Source organism: Podarcis bocagei, assembly GCF_964188305.1.
Source record: "Podarcis bocagei genome assembly, chromosome: 1".
NCBI classification, from domain to species: Eukaryota; Metazoa; Chordata; class Lepidosauria; order Squamata; family Lacertidae; genus Podarcis; species Podarcis bocagei.
In genome coordinates, this window is record NC_138125.1 from 70029570 (window position 1) to 70057334 (window position 27765).

General features: G+C 42.2%; 1 protein-coding gene across 3 annotated transcripts in view; it reads left to right on the top strand.

Annotated features, from left to right (window-relative positions):
- Positions 1-4985: 4985 nt before the first annotated feature.
- The window catches only part of DKK3 (dickkopf WNT signaling pathway inhibitor 3), a 29502-nt gene continuing 6722 nt past the window's right edge, over positions 4986-27765 (top strand). Inside the window, exons 1-4 of one of the 3 annotated variants that reach the window (XM_081183849.1) lie at positions 4986-5275; positions 6433-6660; positions 20661-20795; positions 21572-21655. In XM_081183849.1, coding sequence (XP_081039975.1) covers positions 6457-6660; positions 20661-20795; positions 21572-21655 — 423 coding nt within the window. In that variant the 5' untranslated portion in view covers positions 4986-5275; positions 6433-6456. The other 2 variants (XM_081183850.1, XM_081183851.1) reach the window with 2 other exon arrangements.

Sequence of the window (27765 nt, forward strand, 5' to 3'; positions counted from 1 at the left end):
AGCTAGGGATCATGGGAGTTGTAGGCCAAAACATCTGGAGGGCCGCAGGCTGGGGATGCCTGCCATACACTGTTTCCACTGCTGGCCAAGCATTCATGAGTACTTTTGCCCAGGAGTATCAAAACACAGATGCATGTTCATTCTGCCTCTCACGCTGTGCTGAAATATATATTTAACTAAGGCCCCCTCTCGGGGGACAATGGGGCACTGCATTCACTCACCCTGCCTCCCCTTCGCCCTCTGTCTCACATAATATCATGAAGGTGAATGATGGGGTTATAACTTACTTTGCATACCAGAATGCACTAACAGAAGCTGATAACCAGTTTGAATGTCACAAATGGAATTTTGTCTGCATGCGCTGATTTAAAATAAAGCGATACAGCAGCAAGAATACTCATCGCGAAATATTGGAAGACACAAGGTTTACCCACCAGGGAAGAATGGCAGATGAAGTTGATGGACTATATGGAATTGGCGGAAATGACTGGCAGAATCCGAGACCAGGGAGAAGAGTCGGTGGAAGAAGACTGGAAAAAGTTTAAAGACTATTTACAGAAATACTGTAAAATTAATGAATGTTAGAAAAATGTTTGAATGAAGTTATATGGCTTTAGTAGAAATGTTATAAGGAATTAAGTATAAATAGATTAATAGAGTATTAAAGGGAAAAATAAGGTTAGAATGTGTTAAGACAATTATAGGATAGAAAACAGAGGAAGATGGAAAGGAATTGCTGAAACAATTAATAGAAGTGGAATACAAAAAGGGAGGCATGAGGAGGTTGTGGAAATAAGTGAAAGAAAGATAAGATATTGAAATTGGACTGTGTTTTAAATGGTTTTTGTTTTGTTTTGTTAGTTGTATGTGTTAGTGTTTTATAGTGTTTTTTGTATTGTATTGTTGTTGTTTTTGTTTTCTGTAGTGTGGTGTTTAATTTGTTGGAAAACTAATAAATATTATTTTAAAAATAAATAAAATAAAATAAAATAAAGCGATACATTTCAGAGATATAAATGACTTATTTCGAGCTCGTTTTTGATGTCTCAAAACCAGCTAGTGTCAAATTTCTTCAGATTTTTAAAAAAATCACGTTGGGAGAGAAGCGTTTTCTTATGTCCATGCTAGAACTGCCAGGTTTCCATGGTCTGGCAGACAGAGAATGATTCAGAGGTTTAATGTTTCCTTGCAGTTAGTTGCATAGCTCTTGCAGCTCATAATGAGTGACTCACTACTCTGTCTCCCCTTTTTGTTTTTATGCCCACCAGGAATAATAATTTTAAAAATGCTAGCTTTGCTTTTTCTTTTCTTTTTAAAGTGTGAGCTGAGGAAATCCAGGTGATCTCACAGCAATCTACAGTTCTAGGAATAGAAAATGTTTTGACTCGCAACAGTCAAGCTCAGAACAGATATTTCTTTCTAAATCTTATGCAAACATTTGATGAGACATGGAAGTCCCAGAATGCTATAATTATATTTGAATAAGGTTATATGTTAGAGCAGCAGCAGATTATTGTACAACTTGTGACAATGGCCACAACCCCTGATAACAGTAGTTCTGTTTGGTTCCTTGATATCTTTCCCATGTGATTTTTTAAAAAACAAAATTCAAATGTGGTCTGCTAAGGGAAAATATATTCTCACTTATTTTTTAGAAACAGATTCTTGTGTCCTATTGATACTGTTGTCCTTTAGTTTCTCTGGTCTATTAGTTGCACCAGTGGGCAATATATCATTTTAAAATAATTGGTTGTTTGCCTGCCAAGCAATGGACTTGTTTTTACTCCAGCCAGCTCTCATTTCCATTAAAAAAAATAAATCCTAAGTATTCTATTCTTCTGACTGATTACATTTTCTGTGAATGCATGCAAAAAAATTTTTTAATGTTCACATTAAACTATAATGTGTATATTTCTGGCTCTCTCTCTGTGTGTGTGTGTGTGTGTGTATGTGTGTGTGTACACAAGTGAGTAAGGATTGGCTGTGGCTCCATGTCACATGTAATACCATAAAGCAAAGCCCAGCCCAGCCCTGTTACCCAGAGACTTCTGGGTCCGAAAATGGCCCGCACATCCTTCTTCCCTGCTGGGGATGGAGAGGCACCATTTTGTGGTTCACCTCAGGTACTAAAATATCTGTGGCCATCCCTTCCTTATACATTCAGATTCAACTATCTAAACTGAAATCAGCAGGACTATTCAAGAGTGGTATACTGAAATGGTATACTGCATATGCTTTACTGCATATATTCGTTTTAACTTTCTGTAAACTGATTTGAGGGTGATTGGCTCCCCACCCCCAGCAATCAGTGTATAAATGTTATGAAATAAATAAGCACTACAGTGGTACCTCGGGTTACATATGCTTCAGGTTACAGATGCTTCAGGTTACAGACTCTGCTAACCCAGAAATATTGCTTTGGGTTAAGAACTTTGCTTCAGGATGAGAACAGAAATCGCGTGGCGGCAGCTAGAGGCCCCATTAGCTAAAGTGGTGCTTCAGGTTAAGAACAGTTTCAGGTTAATAACGGACCTCCGGAACAAATTAAGTACATAACCAGAGGTACCACTGTACTGTATTTATTATTGCATTACTATTTGTAATTGCAGCTATTCAAGGGTGTGTACAGGTGATACCTGAGGAGTGTTGTGTGCATGTGGCAGCCATGAAAAAAGGTGTTTGTGGCATCTTTGCAGAGCATCCATGCCAGTTGTTTAGAGGGACAGGTAAAGGTCTAGCATTGAAAGTGTCACACAGTGGTTGGTAACACAGGAACCAAAGAAATGGCTTATGTGTTATTACCAGACACTAGCTTAAGTCACATCCTATAACCAAATTCCTACCTCACCAGTACAGTGGTTCCTCAGGTTAAGAACTTAATTCATTCCGGAGGTCCATTCTTAACCTGAAACTGTTCTTAACCTGAGGTACCACTTTAGCTAATGGGGCCTCCTGCCACTGATTTCTGTTCTCATCTGGAAGCAAAGTTCTTAACCCAAGGTACTATTTCTGGGTTAGCGGAGTCTGTAACCTGAAGCGTCTGTAACCTGGAGCGTCTGTAACCTGAGGTACCACTGTACTGTACTGAAAATGCACTGCGCATGCTAAGGAGTAATATGAGCATTAGTCCTAGGGCCATGGTTCCCAATGTGGGGCATACACCCCACAGTGGTGGGGGGGGCAATTCAAGAATGAGTTATTAACAGTGAATGGCCTTTTAGGCTTCCTCCATGTGAATAGGAGTTCACTTTTTTAATAATAAGAATTATATGTCACGGGGGGAGGGGAGCACCAGGATTTTAGAGATACTTAGGTGGGGCATGGCCACAAAAAGGTTGGGAACCACTCCTCTAGGGCCTGAGCTTCTACCTTGTAAAAAATGGGTTCCTGACCTGAACTATGATGAACTGCATATCAAATGAAGCTCTGCTTTTTAATCCTGGACAGGTTTGAATGTTATTTTAAGCATGGCGTCTTATTCACATTTGCTTCTCAGAGAACACCACTGAAACCCAGAAGGCTCACTTCTGTGTAAAACTTGGATAAAACAGGGTTCTGGGCTCAAGTATTATGGGATATTGTTACTTTACCTACTGGTGAACTTTGTTTACTCAAATGTGGATATATGTTCAATAAACTTTTAATCATGATCATTTTTTTTTATTATGTATCATAATGATTGTGCTATTGTATTTAGACTGGGTTTTCTACATGAACACCAGGAGTGGTTGGTGTGGTAAGGGAGCACTGTATCCCCACGTCCTGACAGTGGCACTACTGTTGCTTACCGCAATGAGGGCAAAGTTGGGGCTATACAGAAGTACCAGCAGAGACAGCCTGGTCTTTCCACACAGCGCCACCTCGCCACCGCCCTTCCTCTGTGCTGTCTCAGTAACCGCTATTGGGAGGGTGGCAACACAGCATTGCCCCATTGTGCACCTGCACGAAAAACCACTTCGGGCATAGATGTATTTGTAAACAATGTGATAGACTAACTGTGCTTCCAGACTGTTGCTATTTTCAGGTGGGATTCAATCACATAGCGGTAAATTTAAGTTGTGTGATTATAATTGACTGGGACATCATCCACAACAAGCCCACTTCCCCCAAAGATCAGACTTTTTGCAACTGGAAACATGCCAGGAAAATGCACTTAGCTTTGACATGTCACCTCCCTGAAAACAAAGCAGAATGAATGCTTGTTAAACAGCCAATACCCTTTCATCTCACTGCAAACAAATTAAAGAGGGATACACAATAAACAGGTTGTCAGGAAGCACCCTATGACTAAATATTAGTCTGTGCATATAATCTTGGCACCCCACCCCCTTGTGCTTGAGGTAAAAAATGAAGCCGTTCCTTTTATCCACTTACACAGGAGTAAACCTCAAAGCCAAGGGAACTTTTCTACAGATCAGTTACATTCCATGTGAGACATTATAGTATTAGGTTGGGGGAGAAGTGGGTGTGTGTGTGGTAAAACTTACATTCTTTAATTAGTGTATGTGGGGGGGCATGCATAGGCGTCACTTGGGTAGGTTCTCTTTCTATTCATTTATTATTTTTCCTTGCACTCACGACCTGGAAAAAAGAGACAATGCACATACTTTTGTAACCTAAGAAAATCTTTTAACAAAAAATATTTTGAAAGAAAGCAAGCAAGCAAGAAAAAGAAAGCCAAAGGAACTTTCTTCCAAGAAAATATCAGCAGGTTAGAGGAGATCCATCTTGTGGCACCCAGATGACACGTGCTGACCTGGCCTCTTCATCCAGCCCGCGGGGGATCCCCTTTTTGTGTGGAAGGGGGAGTGACAATGTGCCCCCTCCTCTTTCAGGTTTCACCCGTGGCTAGGCAGCCCCCAGCAACCCCAACCAACTAATCAATGTGGCAGCTGGGCAGCTCCTAGTCCTCCCGCCCCCCTCCGGACCCCAGTCCCTTGGCTCCTCCCACTTCATTCATCTCATCTGTGGTTGCCTGTTGGCGCCTGTTTGGGTTTCCTCGCCTGCAGCCAATAGCGGTGAACGTTGCTCAGCAGCCAGAGCCACAGCCGCCTGCTTCTGTTGGGGCGAAGGGAGGATTCTGGCGTCTCCTTCCTCAGCAGTCGGGCGGGAGTAGCCAACTCCGGAGGTGGGGGAAAGCATCCTTCACCCAAGCAGGGCAGCCCGCTGAAGAGAGGCCGGCTGTGGCGCCCCGCGGTCCGTGCGCGCTGGCCTGGAGTTACGCGAAGGCGGGAGAGAGCGGTTGCCTCAGAGCTTGTGGCTCTGCAAGAAGCAGGTATTGAGGAGGAGGCGGCGCGCGCGGTGGGGTCGGGGCTGAGGCGGCCGCCCTGGGCGCGCGCTGACGTGGGCTCGGCGGGAGTGGAGTCCGCGCGCCCAGGAGCGGGAAGGACAGAGGGGCAGGAGTGGGCTCCTCGCCGTCGTCGTCCAAGGTTTGGGCTGGGCTGGCTGCTGGGGAAACGGCCCTCGTTGTTCTCCTCCGTCTCCACCCCGCAACGTGTGAAGGGAGGGCTGTCCTGCAGAAACTTGAAGGGGGTTCGTGTTCCTCCGCTTCTTCCTGGTGGGCTCTTCCTGCAGGATAAGAGGCACCTGGGTTCTTTCTGTTGTCTGAGGATGTCGCGCTGCTGCAACGTGTGTTTCTGAGGGCTTCTCAGTTGCGCGGGCATTGCTGCAGGCGTCCCTCGCCTGAGTTCAGAGCACGGGCGTCCTAACTGAAATTATAATTTGAAAAACCAAATAAATAATTTTTTTAATAAAACAAGAGCACGGAGTCCTCGCTCTTTACAGCTGCCTCCTTAAGACGGCTGTCCAAACACCCTTCCCTTGAAGCAACGAAGAGGTGGGATGGGAGGAGGAGGGGTGGTGCTGGTAAATGCTTCACGCGTTATTGTGGTCTGGGGTGTGTGTGGTCTATGAAAACTTATGCCCAGCGATATGCATAGTCTTCTACTGCATATCCGTTTCTGAAGTTCGGGGATAAGTGCTCTTCCTTCTGCAGTCAAAACAGCAGCCCCTGCACGTAAGAGGGAAGCACCAGCAAACCTGGGAGAATTGCAAAGTGGGCAGAAATGTTTTGGGGTGGGGAAAAACTTTAAGGTGAGAACCCCGGGAACAACTTATCATTATGAAACTCTTTCCATGAGGCATCCCAAAGCCATTTACTATTCAATGAGGATTCAATATGCTTGGTTGGATCCTACCTGCTATACCTATAAAGCGCATTTTCCTCTCAAGGAATTCTGGGCACTGTAGTTTACCGCTTGGCAAATTTTCCCAGTATCCCTTAAATTACAGTGCGCAGAATTCTTTGCAGAAAAATGTGTTTTCATTGTGTGGTTTGCACACCACTAAAGGATTAGGAAGAAAGGTGTGTGTGTTCCCTGTGTCATGAAAATGGGTTCAGTTCCTTCTTCTTTTTTTTTCATTTATTTCCAGGGAGTTGGTGAGACATTTCTGAGGATGTTCCTGCTTGGCTCAAAGCTCCTGTTGCTGGCTGTCCTTTTTGGGGTGGCCCATGCAGCTCCTGCTTCAGATGGAGATGAGCAGCCTGAAGAAGTACTACTAAACTTTCCCAAGGATGAAGCTAGTCTGAATGAAATGTTCCGAGAGGTAGAAGAGCTGATGGAGGACACACAGTACAAGTTGAGGAATGCAGTCCAAGAGGTGAGACTTGCTGTCCAGATCGATTGGTACAGCTGTGGATGAGAAATGGGCAGAAGGTTAACCTTAATACTAAGCAGAGTGACTTTTTTTTTTAACATACAAAACAGAACTAGTTTGTTTGAAATATTTGCTTGAAAACCCACAGTTGGGTTGATCAGGACAATGAGAGTGTGGCAAAACATGGGGGAAACTGTGTTCAGAGTTCCCTAAATGGTGGATTGGTGGATTTTTGCTTGTTTGTCAGGAATTGGACCAATCTGTTCAGGCTATGCATTTAGATAATACGGGTTCTCTTCCTGAGCTACTTGTCTGGATAATGAGCATGCAAACCATTGGGGATATGGAAACAGGCTTAGAGCTATGTCCACCTTTCAGTATTGCTGCATCAACAGTTCACTTGCATCCTCTCTGTTCTAGGCATCTGTGAGTAATGGAGGAGTTCTTGCTGAAGGACATTAAAAATATCTGCAGACAGCATAGCTTCAAAGAATCTTACAGTAACTGGGTCTCCTAGTGTAACACTTTTCAACAGAAGTAGTAGATGCCAGAGCCAAAAGAGAGGGTGGGGGAAAGAATGTGAGAGAACAGGGCACTTAATCACAATTCTAAAATGCACACACCATGAGAAGTGCAGATACCGTACAAATAAGTTATTCATTGTTCACATGAATCCAGGTGCAGAGCTTGGAAGAAGCAGGCTTTAGGCATCCATTCCTGTCATCTACAAATCTCCACTTTCACTTTGCACAAAGGAGAGTACATTAGCTGCTGTTCCCGTTCCTCTTTTCTTTCTCTGAAGTTGCATATGTTTCTTCTGGCCAATAATGCTAGGGTGGGGGTGTAGTTTGACCTTGTTCCCTAGCCTCAGTAAACATTTTGATAATGTGAGGGATTTGCTGCAGTTAGTTGTCTGGGGTGCTTTCAAACTACTACTACACAGCCCGATATGCGGCTCCTGCCCCTGCTAATTTCATGATGGATAAAATCAGCAAATGTGGATGGCTGATCTGCTTTTGAAGCAATGCTGGCAGGCTTATTACACACCACTGTTACATTTCACTTGCATTTTTACATTTACCTTCCAGTTCTGGATACTGCTAAGTATGCCTTCTTCTGCCAATATATATATCTAGAATATGGTTTTGTTATCTTCCGGACCCAGGGGCATCTTCCACCATCGTCATTACATACTGTTACAGCAGGAAATGGCTATAGATTTCCTGAGTGGCATAAAAGACAAGAAGGAACAATTGAATGTGATATGGAAGATCCATATGAACAGGTTACATTGGCAATAGTAGTACTATATCCCATTATCATCCCATGGGCGGGGGAGAATTATCTTAATGCAAGGGATGAAATTTGCTCAGCGCTTTTCTAAACTGATAGTTATGTCCTACAGGAAACAAAGATTTTTGGGAGGAAAGAGATAGCTACAGTCCTGAGTATAGTTACTAGTGAGTAAGCCTTGTTGAACATAGGAAACCCCCCCCCCATATGTGTGCCTTCCAGTAGACCCTCAAAGTTGCTTATGTGTTTACAAGTATTTTAAATGCTTGCCTAAGTTTTATAATAACGCAGCTAGCTCATCTGAACCTCGTTTAGATTCACGGTGGAGATATTAGTTTGTATGCTTAGATTACATTTCTTTAAAAATAAATAATTGGTTGAGTATTCTTTTAAGACTTTAGGAATGAATGGAGCTTAGCTGCAAACTCAAATGAACTTATACATGACCTGAAGGGAAACATAGAAATGGCTTCTTGAAACCTATCTAGTCTTGAGTATGATATGACCCACCTCCATATTATTGCTCCAGAAACCTTACCTTTTTGCAGTGAGAGTCCTAACTTTACAACCCTGGAATATTTCACATGCAATTTATGGTATAAGCTAAGGAACAGGAAAGCATACTTTTCCAGTGGCAAAATGAGTGCTGGTGCTGGTTGGATGTAGTAACCCTCAACAGAAACACTTCTCTAAATGAAAGAAGGCATTGCTTGATTTTGTGTTTTCTGCATCTTCCCCCAACAAATGTATTAAATCTGTGTAAATTTGTTGTACGGGAAATTGGCTGGAAAGGATGTTATTGAATACTTGCTTTATGTCCCTGCTAATTGTCCACTGTTTATGATTCCTGGTTTGGGAACCTTTCCCCATCCTGTACACTGTTGCACAGAAATAATTATTCTGTTGAGAGATTATCATAATGTCTGTTTCTCCAGATTTAGCTTGCTCTCCTCCCTTTATCCTGCTGCTTCACAGCATTTTTTATTCGCTACAAACTGCATGCCTACCCATCAGTTCAATTGTTTATAACTTGGCTTCTAACAATAAAAGCTTGTTCAGAGGAAACAAGTATCCAAAGTTGCATTTGAAAATGTCAGTTTCTCAAGAGTTACAGTAAAAGCTTTTTAACAGGGTTGTGTATGCATGATGTATTTTTCTTCACCTTTAACACTGGCAACAATCCAAAGAAGTGAGGGTGGGTGCTGAGGAACATAAATATTAAAAGTAGCTTGTGTTTGAGGAGGGGACAGAAAAGAGGGTGAAAGTCTTACTGTCTGAACTTGAAGATTTTATTTTCTTGGCCAGCAGTTGTTGTTGTTTTTAAGATATGTTTGCAACTTCTTTGTGAAAAAGCTAATGGTTCCTGTCTTGTGGGGCTCCAGTAGTTAAATTTCAGTGGTTTTAATGGAGCAGCAGGAGGGAGAGAACAAGGTTTCTGTTTGTATAGTTAAGAGTAATCCAGCTGTTTCAAATTTGTTTTCCTGAGAGACTGAAATGAATATGGTTGCACTTTTCTTCATCCTGAATTTTAATAGCTTACTCTTGCATGGTTGCATTTCCTCCTCTGAAAACTCTAGATTGGAAGATAAACACCACACCCCCAATTTCCTTCCTTCCTTCCTTCCTTCCTTCCTTCCTTCCTTCCTTCCTTCCTTATTTCCTTCCTTCCTTATACATCCATTGCTTATTTGAGCCCAGGTTTGGCCTAGAATCTGTGTCAAGTTCAGGTTTGGGATATGTGAAATGATGAATGCTTTTTTGACTCTATTCAGGTTCCTTCTCTCTCTGGGTAGATGGGAACAGCTCATAGTTCGGCATCTGGGATTAGGCAAAAATCTTCCTTATCAAAAGAAATTATGTCCAGGCAAGGTTGACCCTTGGCACTTAATTTTGTAAAGGTCATGGTACCTATAAACTGCCTCTACCTTCTGCTTCTAGCTCTCTTAAAACATTTTTCACTGACACTGGTGAGATATCAGTGTTGCCTTGTTTTCTGTTATTGGCACCCTCCAGCACTTTGAACTAAATGACAATGTAATCATTGGGCATGCCTTCCAGAAATGTGTTGACAACTGAAGCACTGGTTACAGCTTTTCCCTTTGCTGCAGGAATCTGGGAAATCATTGTCCTCCTCCTACTCTTTCATGTTTCATAGGATAAGGGAGAACAATTAATGGTCCTTCTCTAAGGAAAAACTTTTATCTCTTTCCTAACACATACATTTAAGAGGGCTCTTGTTAACATGGGTGTGATTAAATTATATTGATTTAAATTTAAATCTGACTACTATATTTGGTTTTAAAGTTCTGCCTTTGTAACACTTCTGGGTCCATTCTTGAAAAAGCTATAGGTTTCTATGCTGCTTTACTTCCTGTTGACATAGTCTCTCTCTCTCTCTCTCTCTCTCTCTCTCTCTCTCTCTCTCTCTCTCTCTCTCTGTGTGTGTGTGTGTGTATGAGAACCAGGAAAGGAAATGGAAGGAAGTCAGGAGGTTAAAGAGAACTTCTGAAAAGATGTTTTTTGTTTTAGTTCTTATATTCCATGTTGTATATTTTGTATTTCTCATTCTCTTTTTTTGATGGAAAACAATTGTTGAATTTGAAATTGTAAAACCAAGAAAAATCTACCGTATTTACACACACAAAAGACATAGTCTGATTACATATGGCCTTGGACTTAATCCCAATCTCAGTTTAATTGCTGAATTGCTGGTTCATGCAAGTTGTAACCCCATACTTTAGTTACTGGATAGCTGTGTCAGTTTGCTTTGAAATGAGACTTCAGCTGTCCAAATAAAAGCCTTAAAATAGGTTTGCAGTTTGTGAGTAAATAATGCCTTTCTTTAAAATGAGTAATGAAACAAACCCATATTGAAAATAATTGCTCCACAATAAAATATAAAAATTTGTTGTTGGGTGCCAATCCATTCATTATCGGTAAAATAAATCAATGACACTAACGAGGCTACATTAAAATATTAAGGCAAGCCATAAATAAAGTCAGCCCACAGGCCAAAAGCCTTGATAACAGAAAGTCAAAGAGAGACTCCATAGAGGAAGCCCCACTGCTTGGGTTCAGTTATTGAGAAGGCCCTTTCCTCATTCTGCTGCCAAATTTATTTATATCCTATACAGATGCTTACACGCCACACAGGGCAACTGACAACAAAACCAGCCATAATACATAATATATACGTGCCTCGAATACTGGAGGGACTGAGAGAAGGACCACTCCGGAAAATAACAAACTCCAGGCAGGTTTATATGGGAGAATATGGTCTTTTAAAGTAATCTGATTCCAAGCTATAGAGGGATTGTGCTCCTAAGCACATTGGAAGTCAGTGAAGGCAGTCACATGCTTCCGATAGCTGAGGTTTCTGTACAGTTTTCAAAGGGAGCCCCATATTTAGCATTTTGTAGTAAAACATAAGAAGATGATCTGACAAATCTAGGAATGGGCATAATTGGCACACCAGTTTCAATTTATGCAGAAGAATTCCTGGCTACCACTGGGACCTGCATATCCAGGCTTAGAGATGGATTCAGGAGGACACCCGTACTGTTTCTGAGTCTTCAAGGGAAGTGCAATCGCATGCAATACAGTCTGAGCCTTTGTTTCCTGATCTTCTGTTCTACTGACCAATAATGCTTCTATTTTGTCTGGGTTAAAGCTCTAGTTTGTCCATCCATATCTGAATTGTTATTAAATCCAGACACCTACAGGTCTTCATTAGCTTCTGTGGATTCATTAAAAGACTTTTGTATCACAATGAGCATCTGATTCAAACTTAATTCTGGCTTTCCAGCAATTGTATAGCTGAATGTATCTTGGAGTGTTGTGTTAGCTAATTTGTGCAAGGTGTTAAAGCTTAAGACATGCACAGGGAGCAAAAGGAGGGTACCTGAGAGAGAGTACTAGGAAGTAACTGTCTTGGTCCAGAGGGCTTGGGAGCTTATTTTAGAATAGGATGCTGAGTAGATTACATCATTTGTATTCCTTACAAAGCTTTGTTGGCACTCTTAAGTGATTTGACTGTGGATGGCAGTCTCTGCTGGCTCTGTCCTTTTGTGTTTGTTTCCATTTTTCAATTGTTTTAATCCTATTTTGCTTATGTCACCAGGGAACTTATTTTATGGGAAGACTAAAAATGTAATAATCATTACAGAAACTGGTATATTAACAGCCCTTTGCAATGATCTGTCAGGTAGGTTGTTAGTAGAACAGAGCACTAAAAATTATTCTTATGTCAAAGATGTGTGTTCTGCTGTGTGACAAACTACACCTTTAATTCAAAGATGTGTCATACAGCAGATGAAACAGAAATGATTTTGTTGCCTGCACTTAATATATTCTGGATGTGATTAGGCCCCTGCTAAATACTTTTCTTTACAATGTGTGAACTCCCATTTCAGTGGAAAACAGACCTCTAGGAAGAGTTTCCTGTAATGTAGGAACAGCTAAGTATTATTACGCATATGCCAGAATTTCCATCATATGATCCTTCAGTGTATTAGGTTTACACAGTAAGAACACTTTTCCTTTTTCCATAACACTGTAGCTTGGTTTTGGATATTTCAGCACACAAGAATGTAAGTGATAGTAGTAAATGGAAAGGAGAGTCGGTAAGGAATATAAACAATGTCCACCCAACACTACAATTCTGATTTATAACACATCACATGCTTTCCCTAAAGTTGAACATGTGACATACATTGTTAAAATTGCTGCAACCCTGAACAGAGTCTGTGTCCTTTGTGCTGAAGAACTGAACAGTGTACTTATGCACATGGGAAGATGGGAGTGTTTATTCATGAGTAGAGTTTGACTCTTATTTGGAAAATAAGAGCCAACCCAGTTAGCCCATTCTGCTAGCTGAAGCCAGAGCAAGGAATCCCACTAGCATAACAGGGCTTTCCCCCTCTCCACCTGTGTACCTCCTCCCCCAAAACTGCTCTGGAGGGTCTTGAAAATCTCCAGAACTGCACATGGTGGAAAGGGAAGGGCTGTCACTCCATTGGGCAAACTGGAACAGTTGCACTGATGGAATGGTCTCCTTAATAGTATGTTGAATTCCATCCTTAATCTGTTCAGTAATAATCTATGCTGCCAATAAACTCATATGGGTTGGCATGCCGTTTGTGTTAAGACCTGATCCCTGGTTATGTGAACACCTCCTTGCCCTGAATTCTGGACTCTTGCAATAGCTTAAACTGGTCTGAATCTATCACCATGAGTACACTGAGAGCGGAATAAGAGGACATGGCTAATCTGTTTATTCATGAAGTGGGAATGAATATTGAATTTCTCTCACTTCTAATCATACCTAGCATACCATACTTCTAATCATACCTGAGCTAGCAGGGCAGCAGTTGAAGAAGGAGCAAAAAGGGTTTTCTTGTGTGTGTGTGTGTGTGTTTCTTTGTGGCTGATTAGCTGTTCTCCCTGTGCAAAGGTCAGAGGGGGCAGGGTTTCTGTTGAGGAAGGTGATTAGCTGTGGGAGGAGCTTATCAGAGCTAGCAGGGCAGCGGCGCGCGCCTAGCGGTCACGCGCAGTTTAATCCATCTTTTAGATTTAGGGGAGCTAGTCTCAAACATTTGTTGGGGGAGACCTAGGTTTTTTTGTGGGGGGAGTTATTTGTCCTGTCTTCACGCTTTTTATGATGGAGGACTGCTGTAGCCACCCCCAACGACACGTTCTCAAGATGGAGGGGGAGGGAACAGCTGCAGTTGCCTGCGGTTCCTGCGCAATGTTTGCCATCTTGCCAAAGGTTGCAGGCAGCTTTACCTGCAGCAATTGCATGTTGATTGCCCTCTTAAAAGACAAAGTCCAGCAACTGGAGGAACGTGTAGCTACGCTCCAAAGAATTAGAGAGCTGGAGCTCTTCTTGGAAGCAACAGAGCACACCGTCTCCACCAAGGAGGAGACAGGGGACTCCCCTGAGAAGGAGGCTAGTTCACCAACACAGGAGCCAGATATATGGAGAAACGTGACTCAAAGAAGTAGGAGGCCCAGGGTTCGCTCTGATTGTTTAGAAATACACAGTCGCTTTGAGGTCCTCTCCCCTAGCATGCAAGATGAAGAGCAGACTCCATTTGAGGATCTCTCCCTCATTTCAGTCGATCAGGTATATGAAGACGAGCAGCAAAGTCAGTCCTCAGGGAATGTGCAGGCGACCTTGGAACGGACAGCTCACGGAAGAACCCCGACCAAACCTAAGAGGAGGCGTGTAGTGGTGATAGGGGATTCCCTACTGAGGGGAACAGAAGCAGTGATCTGTGGGCCTGACAAGATGTCTCGGGAAGTGTGCTGTCTCCCCGGGGCTAAGATCCAAGATGTAACTGAACGACTGCAAGGAATCATAAAACCCACTGACAAATACCCCTTCCTCTTGGTTCATGTGGGAACCAATGACACTGCAAGCAATAGCCTCCAGAAGATCAAAAGAGACTACGAGGCTCTCGGCAGGAAATTGAAGCAACTAAATGCACAAATTGTCATCTCATCTGTCCTCCCAGTTGAACGACGTGGCCCAGGGAGAGAGGGGAAAATAGTGGAAGTGAACAGCTGGCTTCGCAGATGGTGTAAACAGGAACGGTTTGGATTCTTAGATCACGGACTGCAGTTTCTTGAAGATGGACTTCTGGCAAGCGATGGGCTGCACCTCACAACAGTTGGGAGAAATGTTTTTGCCAAAAATCTCAGAAACCTCATCAGGAGGGCTTTAAACTGACTAATGTGGGGGAGGGAGACAGTGCTCCTGAAGGTAGGAGTCTATCAATTGATGAAGATAATCATCCAAATGTCATAGACCAAACGGAGCAAACAGCATGCAGACCTAGTGGTGGGAGGAAAAAATCCTTAAATAAGAGACACGGGGGAATGATTAATGGACTTCAATGTCTGTACACTAATGCGCAAAGCATGGGAAATAAACAAGATGAGCTTGAGCTCTTGGTACAGCAAACTAAATATGACATAATCGGCATCACTGAAACCTGGTGGGATAAGTCCCACGATTGGAATGTAAAAATGGGGGGATACAATCTATTTCAGAGAAACAGACCAGACAAGAAAGGAGGAGGAGTGGCGTTATATGTCAGGGATGTGTATACCTGTGAAGAGATCCAAGATTTAGAACCTCAAAGCCAAAGTGAGAGCATTTGGGTCAAAATTAAGGGAGAGAAGAATAACAGAGACCTCATTGTGGGAGTTTACTATAGATCCCCAAGCCAAACGGAGGACATAGATGATGCCTTCCTGGAACAGATGGCCAAGCATGCAAAAGGAAGGGAGATAGTAGTAATGGGGGACTTCAATTACCCGGATATTTGTTGGATGTCAAACTCAGCCAAGAGCATAAGGTCAAACAGATTCCTCACTGGCCTTGCAGACAACTTCATTGTCCAGAAAGTGGGAGAAGCAACAAGAGGAACAGCCATTTTAGATCTGGTCCTAACCAATGTTGATGACCTGGTTAGTGGGGTAGAAGTGGAAGGATCATTAGGCGCGAGTGATCATGCTCTTCTGAAGTTTACTATACAGCGGAAAGGAGCAGCCAAGCATACTAGGACTCAATTTCTTGACTTTAAGAAAGCCGACTTCATAAACCTTAGGGAAGTGCTGGGTGAGATCCCATGGACAGTAATACTAAAAGGAAAGGGAGTTCATGATGGCTGGGAGTTTGTTAAGAGGGAGATAGTAAAAGCACAATGTCAGGCAATACCAATGAGACGGAAACATGGAAGGTGCCTAAAGAAGCCAGGGTGGCTATCTAAAGAACTTTTAACTGAGTTAAGATTAAAAAAGGATGTGTACAAAAAATGGAAAAGGGGGGAAACCACCAAAGAGGAATTCAAACAAATAGCCAGCACGTGTAGACACAAAGTCAGAAAAGCTAAAGCACAGAATGAACTCAGGCTTGCTAGAGAGGTTAAAAGCAACAAAAAAGGCTTTTATGGGTATGTTCGTAGCAAAAGGAAGAACAAAGAAACAGTGGGGTCACTCAGAGGAGTAGATGGTGAAATGCAAACAGGGGACACAGAAAGGGCTGAACTCCTCAATGCCTTCTTTGCCTCAGTCTTCTCCGATAAAGAAAACAATGCCCGACCTGAAGAATTTGGAGCAAATGATTCAGCAAAGCAAACACAGCCCAGAATAACTAAGGAGATAGTACAAGAATACTTGGCTAGTTTAGATGTATTCAAGTCTCCAGGGCCAGATGAACTGCATCCAAGAGTATTAAAAGAACTGGCAGATGTGATCTCAGAACCACTGGCAGTCATCTTTGAGAATTCCTGGAGAACAGGCGAAGTCCCGGCAGACTGGAGGAGGGCAAATGTTGTCCCTATTTACAAAAGGGGGGGGGAAGAGAGGACCCAAATAATTACCGCCCAGTCAGTCTGACATCAATACCAGGGAAGATTCTGGGGCAGATCATTAAGCAAACAGTCTGTGAACACCTAGAAAGGAATGCTGTGATCACCAATAGTCAGCATGGATTTCTGAAAAATAAGTCATGTCAGACTAACCTGATCTCGTTTTTTGACAGAATTACAAGCCTGGTAGATGAAGGGAACGCAGTGGATGTAGCCTACCTTGATTTCAGCAAGGCATTTGACAAGGTGCCCCATGATATTCTTGTAAAGAAGCTGATAAAATGCGGTCTTGACTATGCTACCACACAGTGGATTTGTAACTGGCTGACTGACCGAACCCAAAGGGTGCTCATCAATGGTTCCTCTTCATCCTGGAGAAGAGTGACTAGTGGGGTGCCACAGGGTTCTGTCTTGGGCCCGGTCTTATTCAACATCTTTATCAACGACTTGGATGATGGACTCAAGGGCATCCTGATCAAATTTGCAGATGACACCAAACTGGGAGGGGTGGCTAACACCCCAGAGGACAGGATCACACTTCAAAACGACCTTGACAGATTAGAGAACTGGGCAAAAAAAAACAAGATGAATTTTAACAGGGAGAAATGTAAAGTATTGCACTTGGGCAAAAAAAATGAGAGGTACCAATACAAGATGGGTGACACCTGGCTTGAGAGCAGTACATGTGAAAAGGATCTAGGAGTCTTGGTTGACCACAAACTTGACTTGAGCCAACAGTGTGACGCGGCAGCTAAAAAAGCCAATGCAATTCTGGGCTGCATCAATAGGAGTATAGCATCTAGATCAAGGGAAGTAATAGTGCCACTGTATTCTGCTCTGGTCAGACCTCACCTGGAGTACTGTGTCCAGTTCTGGGCACCACAATTCAAGAAGGACACTGACAAACTGGAACGTGTCCAGAGGAGGGCAACCAAAATGGTCAAGGGCCTGGAAAAGATGCCTTATGAGGAACGGTTAAGGGAGCTGGGCATGTTTAGCCTGGAGAAGAGGAGGTTAAGGGGTGATATGATAGCCATGTTCAAATATATAAAAGGGTGCCACATAGAGGAGGGAGAAAGGTTGTTTTCTGCTGCTCCAGAGAAGTGGACACGGAGCAATGGATCCAAACTACAAGAAAGAAGATTCCACCTAAACATTAGGAAGAACTTCCTGACAGTAAGAACTGTTCGACAGTGGAATTTGCTGCCAAGGAGTGTGGTGGAGTCTCCTCCTTTGGAGGTCTTTAAGCAGAGGCTTGACAACCATATGTCAGGAGTGCTCTGATGGTGTTTCCTGCTTGGCAGGGGGTTGGACTCGATGGCCCTTGTGGTCTCTTCCAACTCTATGATTCTATGATTCTATACCTGTGGTTCCTACCAGAAATGATATAAAAAGCTTGTTCACAAGTCCCAACTCCTGTTTTTGAATAGCTCCTAGTGGAGCCTCCTAGAAGTGATTGTGATTGCAGCAGGGGTAGCATCTCCTGTTTTGCCACTTGATGCTGCCATCACCATACCTGCTCCTGCCACTACCTTGCACCCTGATGGTGGTGGCACTTGACCACCAATTTCAGGCAAGATTGCAGTGATCTGGGGTGATATCCTGTGCAATTTTGGTCAAGATTTGCCAAAAACATGCACCACTGGAGGAGGCAGCAGGACAGGCAGGGTACCCATGGGGGTGCCACCTGGGGTATTTCTGCCACCTGAGGCAGCGCCGCACCCTGCCTAATGACTGGGCTGGTTCTAGATTGCAATATAGGTGGGTGGTGAAGTTGACTTGAGAATGCATTTAGCCATCTGCTCTAGCCTGATTATAGGTTTGCCTTCTGTTTGCTCAAAGCAAACATAACACAGTTTCTTAGTTCCATAGTTCTAATGTGTTAGGACAGTTCAAACATCTATCTTGGGAAGTACAGGAATAGGCAAATAATTGAAGAGGAGGGGTGGATTACTCTCTTCCCTTAACAAGCGATAACAAAAGTACAGCAAACTGACTTCTCCGTCAAACGAAATAGTAGCAAACAAAGGAAAAGAGAACTTTCAGTGCAGTAGTCTTACCATCTCTTATCAGTGAACTAATTCTGTTTGTCTCTTTCCTTTTCTTTCCCATGAATGGGTGTGTCTGTCTTTTTCCTTCTCTGGAAAAAAATTGTCACATGAACATTTTTATAAATTGCAGCATTTCTAGGTTTAGCTGGACAGGAGAAGTATTACGTTACACTTTATATCTGTATACCACACACTCTAGCACACATCAAATACCCAAATGGGACTAGATAACTTTGCGTTTACAGTAAGCCCTCAACTTGTGCAGGGGTTATGTTCCTAAAGCCATGTATAATTCATACTTAATTTTCTAATTCCAAAGGCTACACAGTAGGTTATGTTTAAATCTGCAAAGGATTCCTATTGGTGGCACAATTCGGTTGCTTAACTGCCTGGAGGCGGTTGGAGAATGGTTGGTGGTTAACAAATTGAGCTTGAATCCTGACAAGACTGTTTTTGGGGGACAGAGGGCACGCAGGTGGGGGGAACTCCCTGGTCATGAATAGGGTAACTGTGCCCCTGAAGGACCAGGTGCGCAGCCTGGGAGTCATTTTGGACTCACAGCTGTCCATGGAGGCACAGGTCAATTCTGTGTCCAGGACAGCTGTCTACCAGCTCCACCTGGTATGCTGGCTGAGACCCTACCTGCCTGCAGACTGTCTCGCCGAAGTGGTGCATGCTCTGGTTATCTCCCACTTGCACTCTATGTGGGGATACCTTTGAAGGTGACCTGGAAACTAAAACTAATACAGAATGTAGCAGCTAGACTGGTGAATAGGAGTGGCTGCCTGGACCATATAACACCAGTCCTAAAGTATCTTCACTGGCTCCCAGTGAGCACAATTCAAGTGTTGGTGCTGACCTTTAAAGCCCTAAAGGGTCTCAGTTCAGTATACCTGAAGGAGCATCTCCACCTCCATCGTTCTGCCCGGACACTGAGGTCCTTCTCCTCGGGTCTTCTGTTGGTTGCCTCACTGCAAGAAGTGACATTACAGGGAACCAGGCAGAGGGCCTTCTCGGTAGTGGTGCCCGCCCTGCGGAACACCCTCCCTTCAAGTGTCAAGGAAATAAACAACTATCTGACTTTTAGAAGACATCTGAAGGCATCCCTGTATCAGGACATGTTTAATGTTTGATGTTTTTGTATGTTTTGATATATGCTGTGAGCCGCCCACCTGTAGTATTAGCCAGTGGTGGCTGGTGGTGTGGAGGATAAAGCAGACAACCATATGCAGAGTCAGAGTCAGGGATAACAAGAAGCAGAGCTATTGGTAGTTGAAGTCCTGCAAGGCTGCAGTCCTGTGCATGCTGACATGAAAGTAAGCCCCACAGGACTTACCTCAGAGTAGAATGCATAGGGTTTTGTTAATCATCACAATATAATTAGTCATTACATGCAGGAATAATACATCATTCCTATGGAAAAGGCAGCAAACATTGTCTTTAGGAAGGAAATTATTTTGCAATACCCAGTTCTAGCCCGGTGCATGTTTACTTAGAATCTAGCCCTGCTGAATGCAGTAGGACTTGCTCCCAGTGTTTAGATTGTGATTAGCACATTTTCTCCACACAGGGTTCTTGTGCTTTTAAAGCTGCAGGGGAGGCAGATGTACAGGTGTAGCTTTTCCTAGAATGAAGATTCAGCAAACTTGACAGCCTGCTTCAGCCATCAAAATGAATCACCATGTTTGAACAGTCAGAGATTAGTTGCAAAACTCTTTCAGGGCATGCAAACCTGTCAGACCCAGAGACTAGCTAGCTTAAGACCCACAGTGTATGCCAATCAGATAAGTAAACAAGAAATCCCTCACCCCCAACTCTGCATTTCAGGGCATGCAAAGACCAGAAGACTACTTTGCTTGCTCTGAAGGCAAGTAAAATTACAGCAGTGTGGGGAGCATTGATGCTGCTGGCCAGGTTTGGACATGGCTGCTGCTGTCAATGGTCAGCATTCTGAGAGTAACTCTTGGGAGTCAGTTGTCAGTGCTTGACGCTAATTGATTGTTCAAGTTAGTACTCACAGTCCTTGGAGCTGATTGTCTGTGGCTGTCTGTCATGGATATTATTTTTGCAAATAACTGTGTCCTTGCCCTCTTTGAAGGCTATTTTTTTAGTGGGAGTTACTTTGTTTTCTGGACAGTTATGGGATCGGGGCCAGGTCACATTGATGTAGGCAGAATGTAGAGTCTCCAATAATATACATAATTTGTTGAGTGGTGCCTATAATTAATAATTGCTTTAGATGCTGTCTAGTATTTATTACTTGTTTTGATCATGATTTTGCTAGATGGAGGCAGAGGAAGAAGGTTCTAAAAGGATAGAATTTGACTTTGAGAAGCTACCTGCCAACTACCACAATGAATCGGACACAGATACAAAAATTGGAAATAAAACCATACATAGTCACCAAGAAATTAATAAGGTAAAGAGCTGCATTTTGTCTGCAATTTATATTGTCTGTGCCGTGGTAACAATTGGATTTCAATAATACCTTTTGCACTATACTGCCCCTGGAAGGCTGGTTGAAAGTTTACAGCCGCTGGCAGAATCATGCTGCCCATGTGCTAACAATATAGTAAAGTAACTTTTGTCCATTTCCAATATCTGGGCCCAGGCCAAGGTGTTGGCTTATTGCCTATAAAAGCTTCAGTGGTCTGAGCCAACGTATATGGAAGGGAAATTGTCAAGGCATTGAAAAAGGCATATGTAGTGTGAAGGAGCTGGGTGTAGACAAGTTGAGCAGAAATGTATTATTACAGTATAATCCTATGCAAGTCTACTTGGAATAAGTGTGATTGTGTTCAGTGGGGCTTACTCCCAAGTAAGTGTGCATAGAGTTACATTGGTAGCCTCCTTTTGACTCGCCTTGAGGTCTGTGGAAAGTAGTCTAGAGATGCTCCTACAATGGTTACAGCCTTGGACAGCAACACTGTCCTCCATTTCTGTTGCATGTTTGGTGAACAAAGTATTCCAAATATTTTTACATAGTAAGGAGTAAATTTCATGGTTTCTTTTTTAAAAAATGTGCGCCCCTCATATCTTTCATTTGTATCATTTCCTTGATGATAGTTCAAAATAATGGGTATTTTTTAAAAAATAGGGATTAATACATGGGGATTAGAAACACCCCATATCTCTGTTTAACTGAAATGAATTTAAAATATTGATTTAATGTACTGTGTTTATTTGCAATATTAGGCCACAGATAACAAGACTGGATCGACTAGCTATTCTGAAACTATTATTACATCAATACGGGAAGGAGAGAGCAAAAGGAATCATGTAAGTGACTTCTGCTTTTGAAAAGTGAAGACAAACTCCTAACTTTCCAAAGATGTCCAGCACTGTATATAATGGGCAGATTCCATTCCTCTTGTCTCCCTGCCCCCACAAAAAATTTCTGGTGGTTCTCTCACTCCTCTAGAGCAGGCATGGGGAGGGGGGACGAGAAGAAGTTCCAGTGCAGATCCCAAAGTAGTGGAACTGTTTAGTTGGATAGCGCCCAATGGCTAAACGGTTAGGGTTGATGGATGGTCCATTTGTTTCAGTGATTCATATTTATAGACTGCTGTGTGCCTCATGTAGAGAACTGAAGTAATAATGTGCCGCTAGAGACAAGGTTCAGGTGCTTGTTTCTGCCATGTCTTTCCATGTGGTGTGGGGACAATGTTGGGCCTCGGGAACATGTGTGAATGGCATGCAAACTTTTGGCAAATCCTGCATGCATTGTAGTCTGACTTGCCCAGTTTGCACAAAGGTTGTGTTGTACCGTGCTTGCATTCTGCTAAGGTAATTGTCACTGTGCATCCCATTAGCTAGGCCAGAGTTAAAACCATCAGATCACTTGATACCTGAGCCATGGCATCATGCAGGGGAGGACAAATGTTCTGTTGTGGTTTTTGGCTTATTCCCTCCTCTGACTTGCTTTGCTATTAGTAGGTAAAATTCTAGCTGACATTAAATACAGCGGTTGAAAAAATTGCCCAAGTCTCGTGCTTTTAGAAGAAAACCCATTTGAAGTCCATATAGCTTTTAAAATGTTGCTTTAAATAACATGGACACAAAGATAATAGAAGCAAAGCCTTATTTTAGCACTCCCCTCACAGAAGAGCATATTTCACACTCCCATTTTGGTGACAGCTCAGCTGATGTCCTTTCTGGCCCCCAAGTGAAAATATCTATTCCTAGTCCCTAGAACAGGAACTGGGCTTTTTGCCAGTACTGGCACCAGAATCCAGTTCTTGGAAGGTGCTGTGTTGTTGAAGAGGCGCCATTTACATACTCAGACCAACTCTACCTTACTCAGATTTCAGCTGCGATTGATGGCACTAAGATGGATATTAGGCTTTCATCCAAGAATTTTATGAACTTGAGCTGTGAGCTGATGGAGCTGAATAAATTGTGGCTATCCATTGTGGTGCCACTTGTGTATTTTCTTAAACCTACATTTAATATTGACAAAGTTTAAAATAATTTCTCAGATTTTCAGTCTGGAGCAATGTATACTTTTAATTTTATGGAACTTTTATTGCTTTGAAATTGTGGATCATAGTCCATGTTTGTTTTGTTTTTCATCAGAGGAATTCTGAAACAAATATTGGAAAGCCTCAAAAGATAATTGATAGCAATAAGTGATGATGCAGCCTTGAAGACGGTGCAGGCTTATACACTGGTGTTACTAGTAAATATACTTTATTTAAAATACTTAAATTACATATTACCCTACATAAGTGCAAGGCAGCTAATAAAAGAATATTAAAATATGATAATTCTAAAATAAAGAATAAAGAGCCAGCAGGCAAAACAATTAAATCTGTGCTTTAAATGTGTGGTGCGTGTCATTCCTTAGTCAATTTGTATTGGGTTGAAGAAACTTACCAGAAGTCTGAGAAAAACCCTCTTGTTGTATGCTAAGCATCTGAATGTATAAAGCTAGGCTGCTGGGCATCTGCTCCTTGCTTCAAGTCCTAACATATACTGGACGATATAAAACATTAGCCCCCTAGTTAATTGTATGCGAGCCTTGTCTTTGGGAACGTAAGTTACTAGAATTGCTTTTGAAGAAATTCCCCAAAAGAGGTGCACTAAGAAGCAAAGCCCCATAGCCTCTGTGTCTGCAGTCTTACCTATGAGTCTTCAGCCTTTTGGAAGCATTGTCTCTGTCCAGTGTTAAAGGGTGGGGAAAGTATAAAATGTCACTTGGTTTTGAAAATTTATGGGTATAAACTGGGAGTATGGTGAGTGGGATGATACAGAAGTGCTGGAAGCTCTTGGCTCATGCAGTATATTCATGATGTGATGGAGATGGATGTGGGAAGATGACACTTCAGTTTCCACGTACTCATCATTTGCTGCTTATTGCTGATCCCAAATCAAATCAGCAGGTGTAAACAATATTGCAACCTGCAGCTGCTATAGCCCATCAAAAAGAATGCTGGCACGCTAAATTGAGTTATAGGTTGTTTGGTTTGTTAATTTGTTAAAATGCCCTAGCCTGCAGTAGTTCACTCCAAGGGGGACTGATAATCAACTAAAACAAATCAATATAAAACAGAACCAAACCAAACCAAACCATGAAAGCACAGTAGAAATTTTAAAGCATATAGGTGATAGCCAACTAAGTCAAGCCCAGAGTAGACCCAGTGCAATAAATGAACTTAAGCGGGAACTCTATCAAATCTCATTGCCCTAAATAAGAAGCTCCCACACCACACATGGATCAGGTCCATGAATGCACAATAAGTAAATGCTGATGGGGTAAACTAGGCTGTGTGTCTGTGTGTTTGTGTGTGTGTGTGTGTGTGTGTGTGTTATCCTCTCAGTCCAGCTGAATCCAGTGAGTGCATGAGAAAGAAGCCTAGAGGAATGACTAATATAAACTGGAACCACTTGGATAAAGTTAAGCTTTTTATGTCAGCTAGATAAAATCTTATTTGTTCCCTTTTTCTGATTAAGACTTTCAGGGGGTTTTTTCAGCATCTTTTGCTAATGAGTGTTTGAGCTGGAAGGCTGAGTCACTGCTAGCTGTTGTCAGGAATGCAATCCAGAAGAATAGTGCCACCAAATCAACATTTTATTCACTGCGGATCTGAGCTTTTCCTTCGTCCTGTCAAAATAATTCATGACAAAAATCTGCATGGTAGTTCTGTTGCACTTGGAAACATTCCAGTGGAAAAAAGGTGAACCTATGGTCCTCCAGATGTTGAATTCACATCATCGCTGGCGTTTGCCCATTGTTGCTGGAACAGATGGGACTTGGAGTGCAACAACATCCAGAGGGCCGTGCATTTCCCATCCCTGCCATAGAAGTTGCAAGACCAGTAGAAAACAACCAGGTTTTCTTGGGTAGTTGATGTTTCAGTTAGCCTGGACCCAAAATATTCTTGAATACCAAGAATGCAGTCTGACAGATCTTGCATATGCAGTGCCTTCATCTGTCCCTGGAACACTAAGCGCTTCTAATGTTCAAAGGAGAGAACAAATTCTCCCACAGTTTTCCAGAATGCTCCACAACACTACTTGAGAGACAGTTTGCTTTTTAGAAAGAGTGTTTCATAAGCACAGCTCAGTGGTGAGTCATGGAAAGTTCTGATGCAGCTTGCAACAACAGAAGATAATGTAGGCCAGACCTTTAAGTCACAACGTATTAAAAATTAGTTATGTAAGGTGGCTCTGTATGAATCCTTCTTGCATGACACAAGGTAACGTCAGTAGAAGGTAATTCTGACCCACGTACGTAAAACTATAGACAAGCCTGAAAGTGCTGAGCTTCTCCGGCATAGTGCAGAATGACCCTTTTTTAAAAAGTCCCACTTTAAAGAAATTCTAAAATGAAATTGAATTTATGCAAACTTTAATAAAATTATGTAAAACCTGAATGAATAAAAACATTAACTTACAATTCTGAATCTGCCTGACAAGACAGAACATTTTCCCTCAAGATTTTTCTCCTCTTTTACTACAGATAGAGAATGCGCAGTCTTCACAGTTGTGCATTTACTATGTCTACCCAGTAGATAGATTATAGACTTATGGTCAGCCTTCTCCCCATCTCTCCCTGATCTCTGACTCTCCAAGTCAGATTTCCCATGGATACCTATCATAGCTTTAAATAAGCTGTTGGCATAGAGAAGCTGCATGCACTATAGAAGACATTTGTCTATTTGCAGCTCTTCAAGTATTTTCTAAAAGTTATTTTATATAGTAGCAAAAGCAGACCTGGGGTAGATGAAGGTTACATACAAAGTTTTGGTGCAATTTACAATTTATTTTTGTACAAGATAATGCAAAAGGAAACAGCCTGGGTGCCAGTGAGGGAAACTGAGTTTTCTGGCGGAGTTGACCTCAAGTCTTGTTAGTCAAAGTCTCAAGTGCTTGTGAACTGCTCTCATGTTGACTTCCTTATAGGCAGCTTATATAGCTTATCAGAATTTAATGTAGTCTATTTCATAGAATTACACAAGTGTTCTTTTCCTCATAAAAGAGAGCCTTTGAAAACACAATTCCACCTAGCATAAGAAGAGTGTACAATCCATTGTGACTGGTAAGTCTTGAATTCTGGGTTCTTGAGGCCAAAGTTGCTGCTCTTGGAATCTGAGACCCATTTAAACAAGCTTCTAATATTAGGCGAGTTTAGCTGCTCAGAATCAGGACTTATTCTGAAGGTTGTTGACAAACTCAAAGGGGGTTCCCTGCCTTCTTATATTTTAAAATTAACAGGCCTCTCTAACGAAGCATGACTTGTAATCAGTGTGGAAAGTTGGCAGTTCTTGACAACTAACTTGTTTTGGAACTTCAAGCTTTCTTTCTTTCTTTTTCTTTTTTTTCTTTCTCCTTTTTTTTTTTTTTGAGATTAAACTATACCACAGTCTGCCCACCGCAGATACAAAGGGACTGAGTCAGACAATGAAATACTATTTGTTGAGACAATGAAACAATGCTGTTAAAGCAAGAAAACTGCTTTTCTTGCTTTCTCAACATTATCTGTGAATGATATTATATGTTTCTACCTTGCTACCCACCCCACACAGGAGCTCAAGGTTGTGTTACATTATCCTCCCTTTCCCCCCTTTATCTTTGCAACAGCCCTGTGAGGTAGGCTAGGCTAAGTAAATATAGGTACATAAGCAGCAGCTCTTGCCAACAGATTGTGAGGGGTGGGGATGAGGGTGTAGGAGGCCCAATCCACATACAGTGTACCTCCGCCAGGAAATCCTGTTGGCAGTCCTAGATGCAGATGTTTTTTCCCCATTGATTGGGGGATGGCTAATGGAGGGGTGTATGCCTTTTGTTATGTCATGCTACCACGGCAACCACTTTGTGTCATGCAGTGCCCCTCCATGGCGGCCATTTGTGGCTGGTACCCACAACATTTCTTAAAATTCAAAATGCACACACTGGCCCAGTGACCACTACAGCAAAGAGTGGTTCTATTTTAATACAGTGAGTTGTTAAAATATTAGTTGTATCAAGCCTAATTTAGGCACTCTCCTGTTAATCACAGCTCTGTACTCTAAGAGTGATATGGAACATTAAGTGTATTTTGGGTAGACCCATTGAAGTCAATGGTCTCAAGTAATTTAAGTCCATTGATTTCCATAGTCAGCATGACTTATAAGTCAGTAAGGTGCCAACTACATAGCCAAGAAATGAGGAGGAAGCATTCTTATGATTTGTGATTTCAACATTCTTCTTGGTATAGCACTATAACCATTTATATAATTATAGTGGTATAAGTGGCTCTTTGCCTTTTTCCACAACATTCCGCAGCTTATACTGTCTGCAAAAGTACTTGGAAAGTATTTAAGCTAGAATACATCTGATGAGGTCCATGGCAATATTTCTAAGATATTAATCCTTCAGTGTGCTGGCTGCTAGTTTTTTTTGAAAATGTCTGAAACTGAAATCTTCCCCAAGCCTAGAAAACAAGGAAGATGTCAAATTTAAACACGCAATAAACTGCTTTGCAATAAAATCTTGTGTTCAACCTTTTGCGGAAGTCATGTACTCTTTTGAGAAACTGATGAAAGGAATCCAGCTAGGAATCCAGTTCAGCCTGAAATATGTCCATCACTTTTTTACTTGTCTGCCCCTTTCTTACTGCTGTGTAAGATGTTGGACTCTTATGTACCATTTGTAGCAGCTCTTTGATATGACCTGACATAATATATTGATCTAGTGTTACTGAATGAGTTCATCCAGGGAGGTCAACACAGAATTGTTTTGCTGTTTTCTGTGACGTGGGACAAAGTTTGGCGCAACTCTGCATGTACTGTATGTGATTGCAAAAGGATATTCTTTACTTTCAAGTAATAGGTTGACCGCATAACTTTGCACAAAGCAATGTGTAGGACCGCAGTGTCCCAGTCTGCTACTAGTAAATCTTAGCTGCA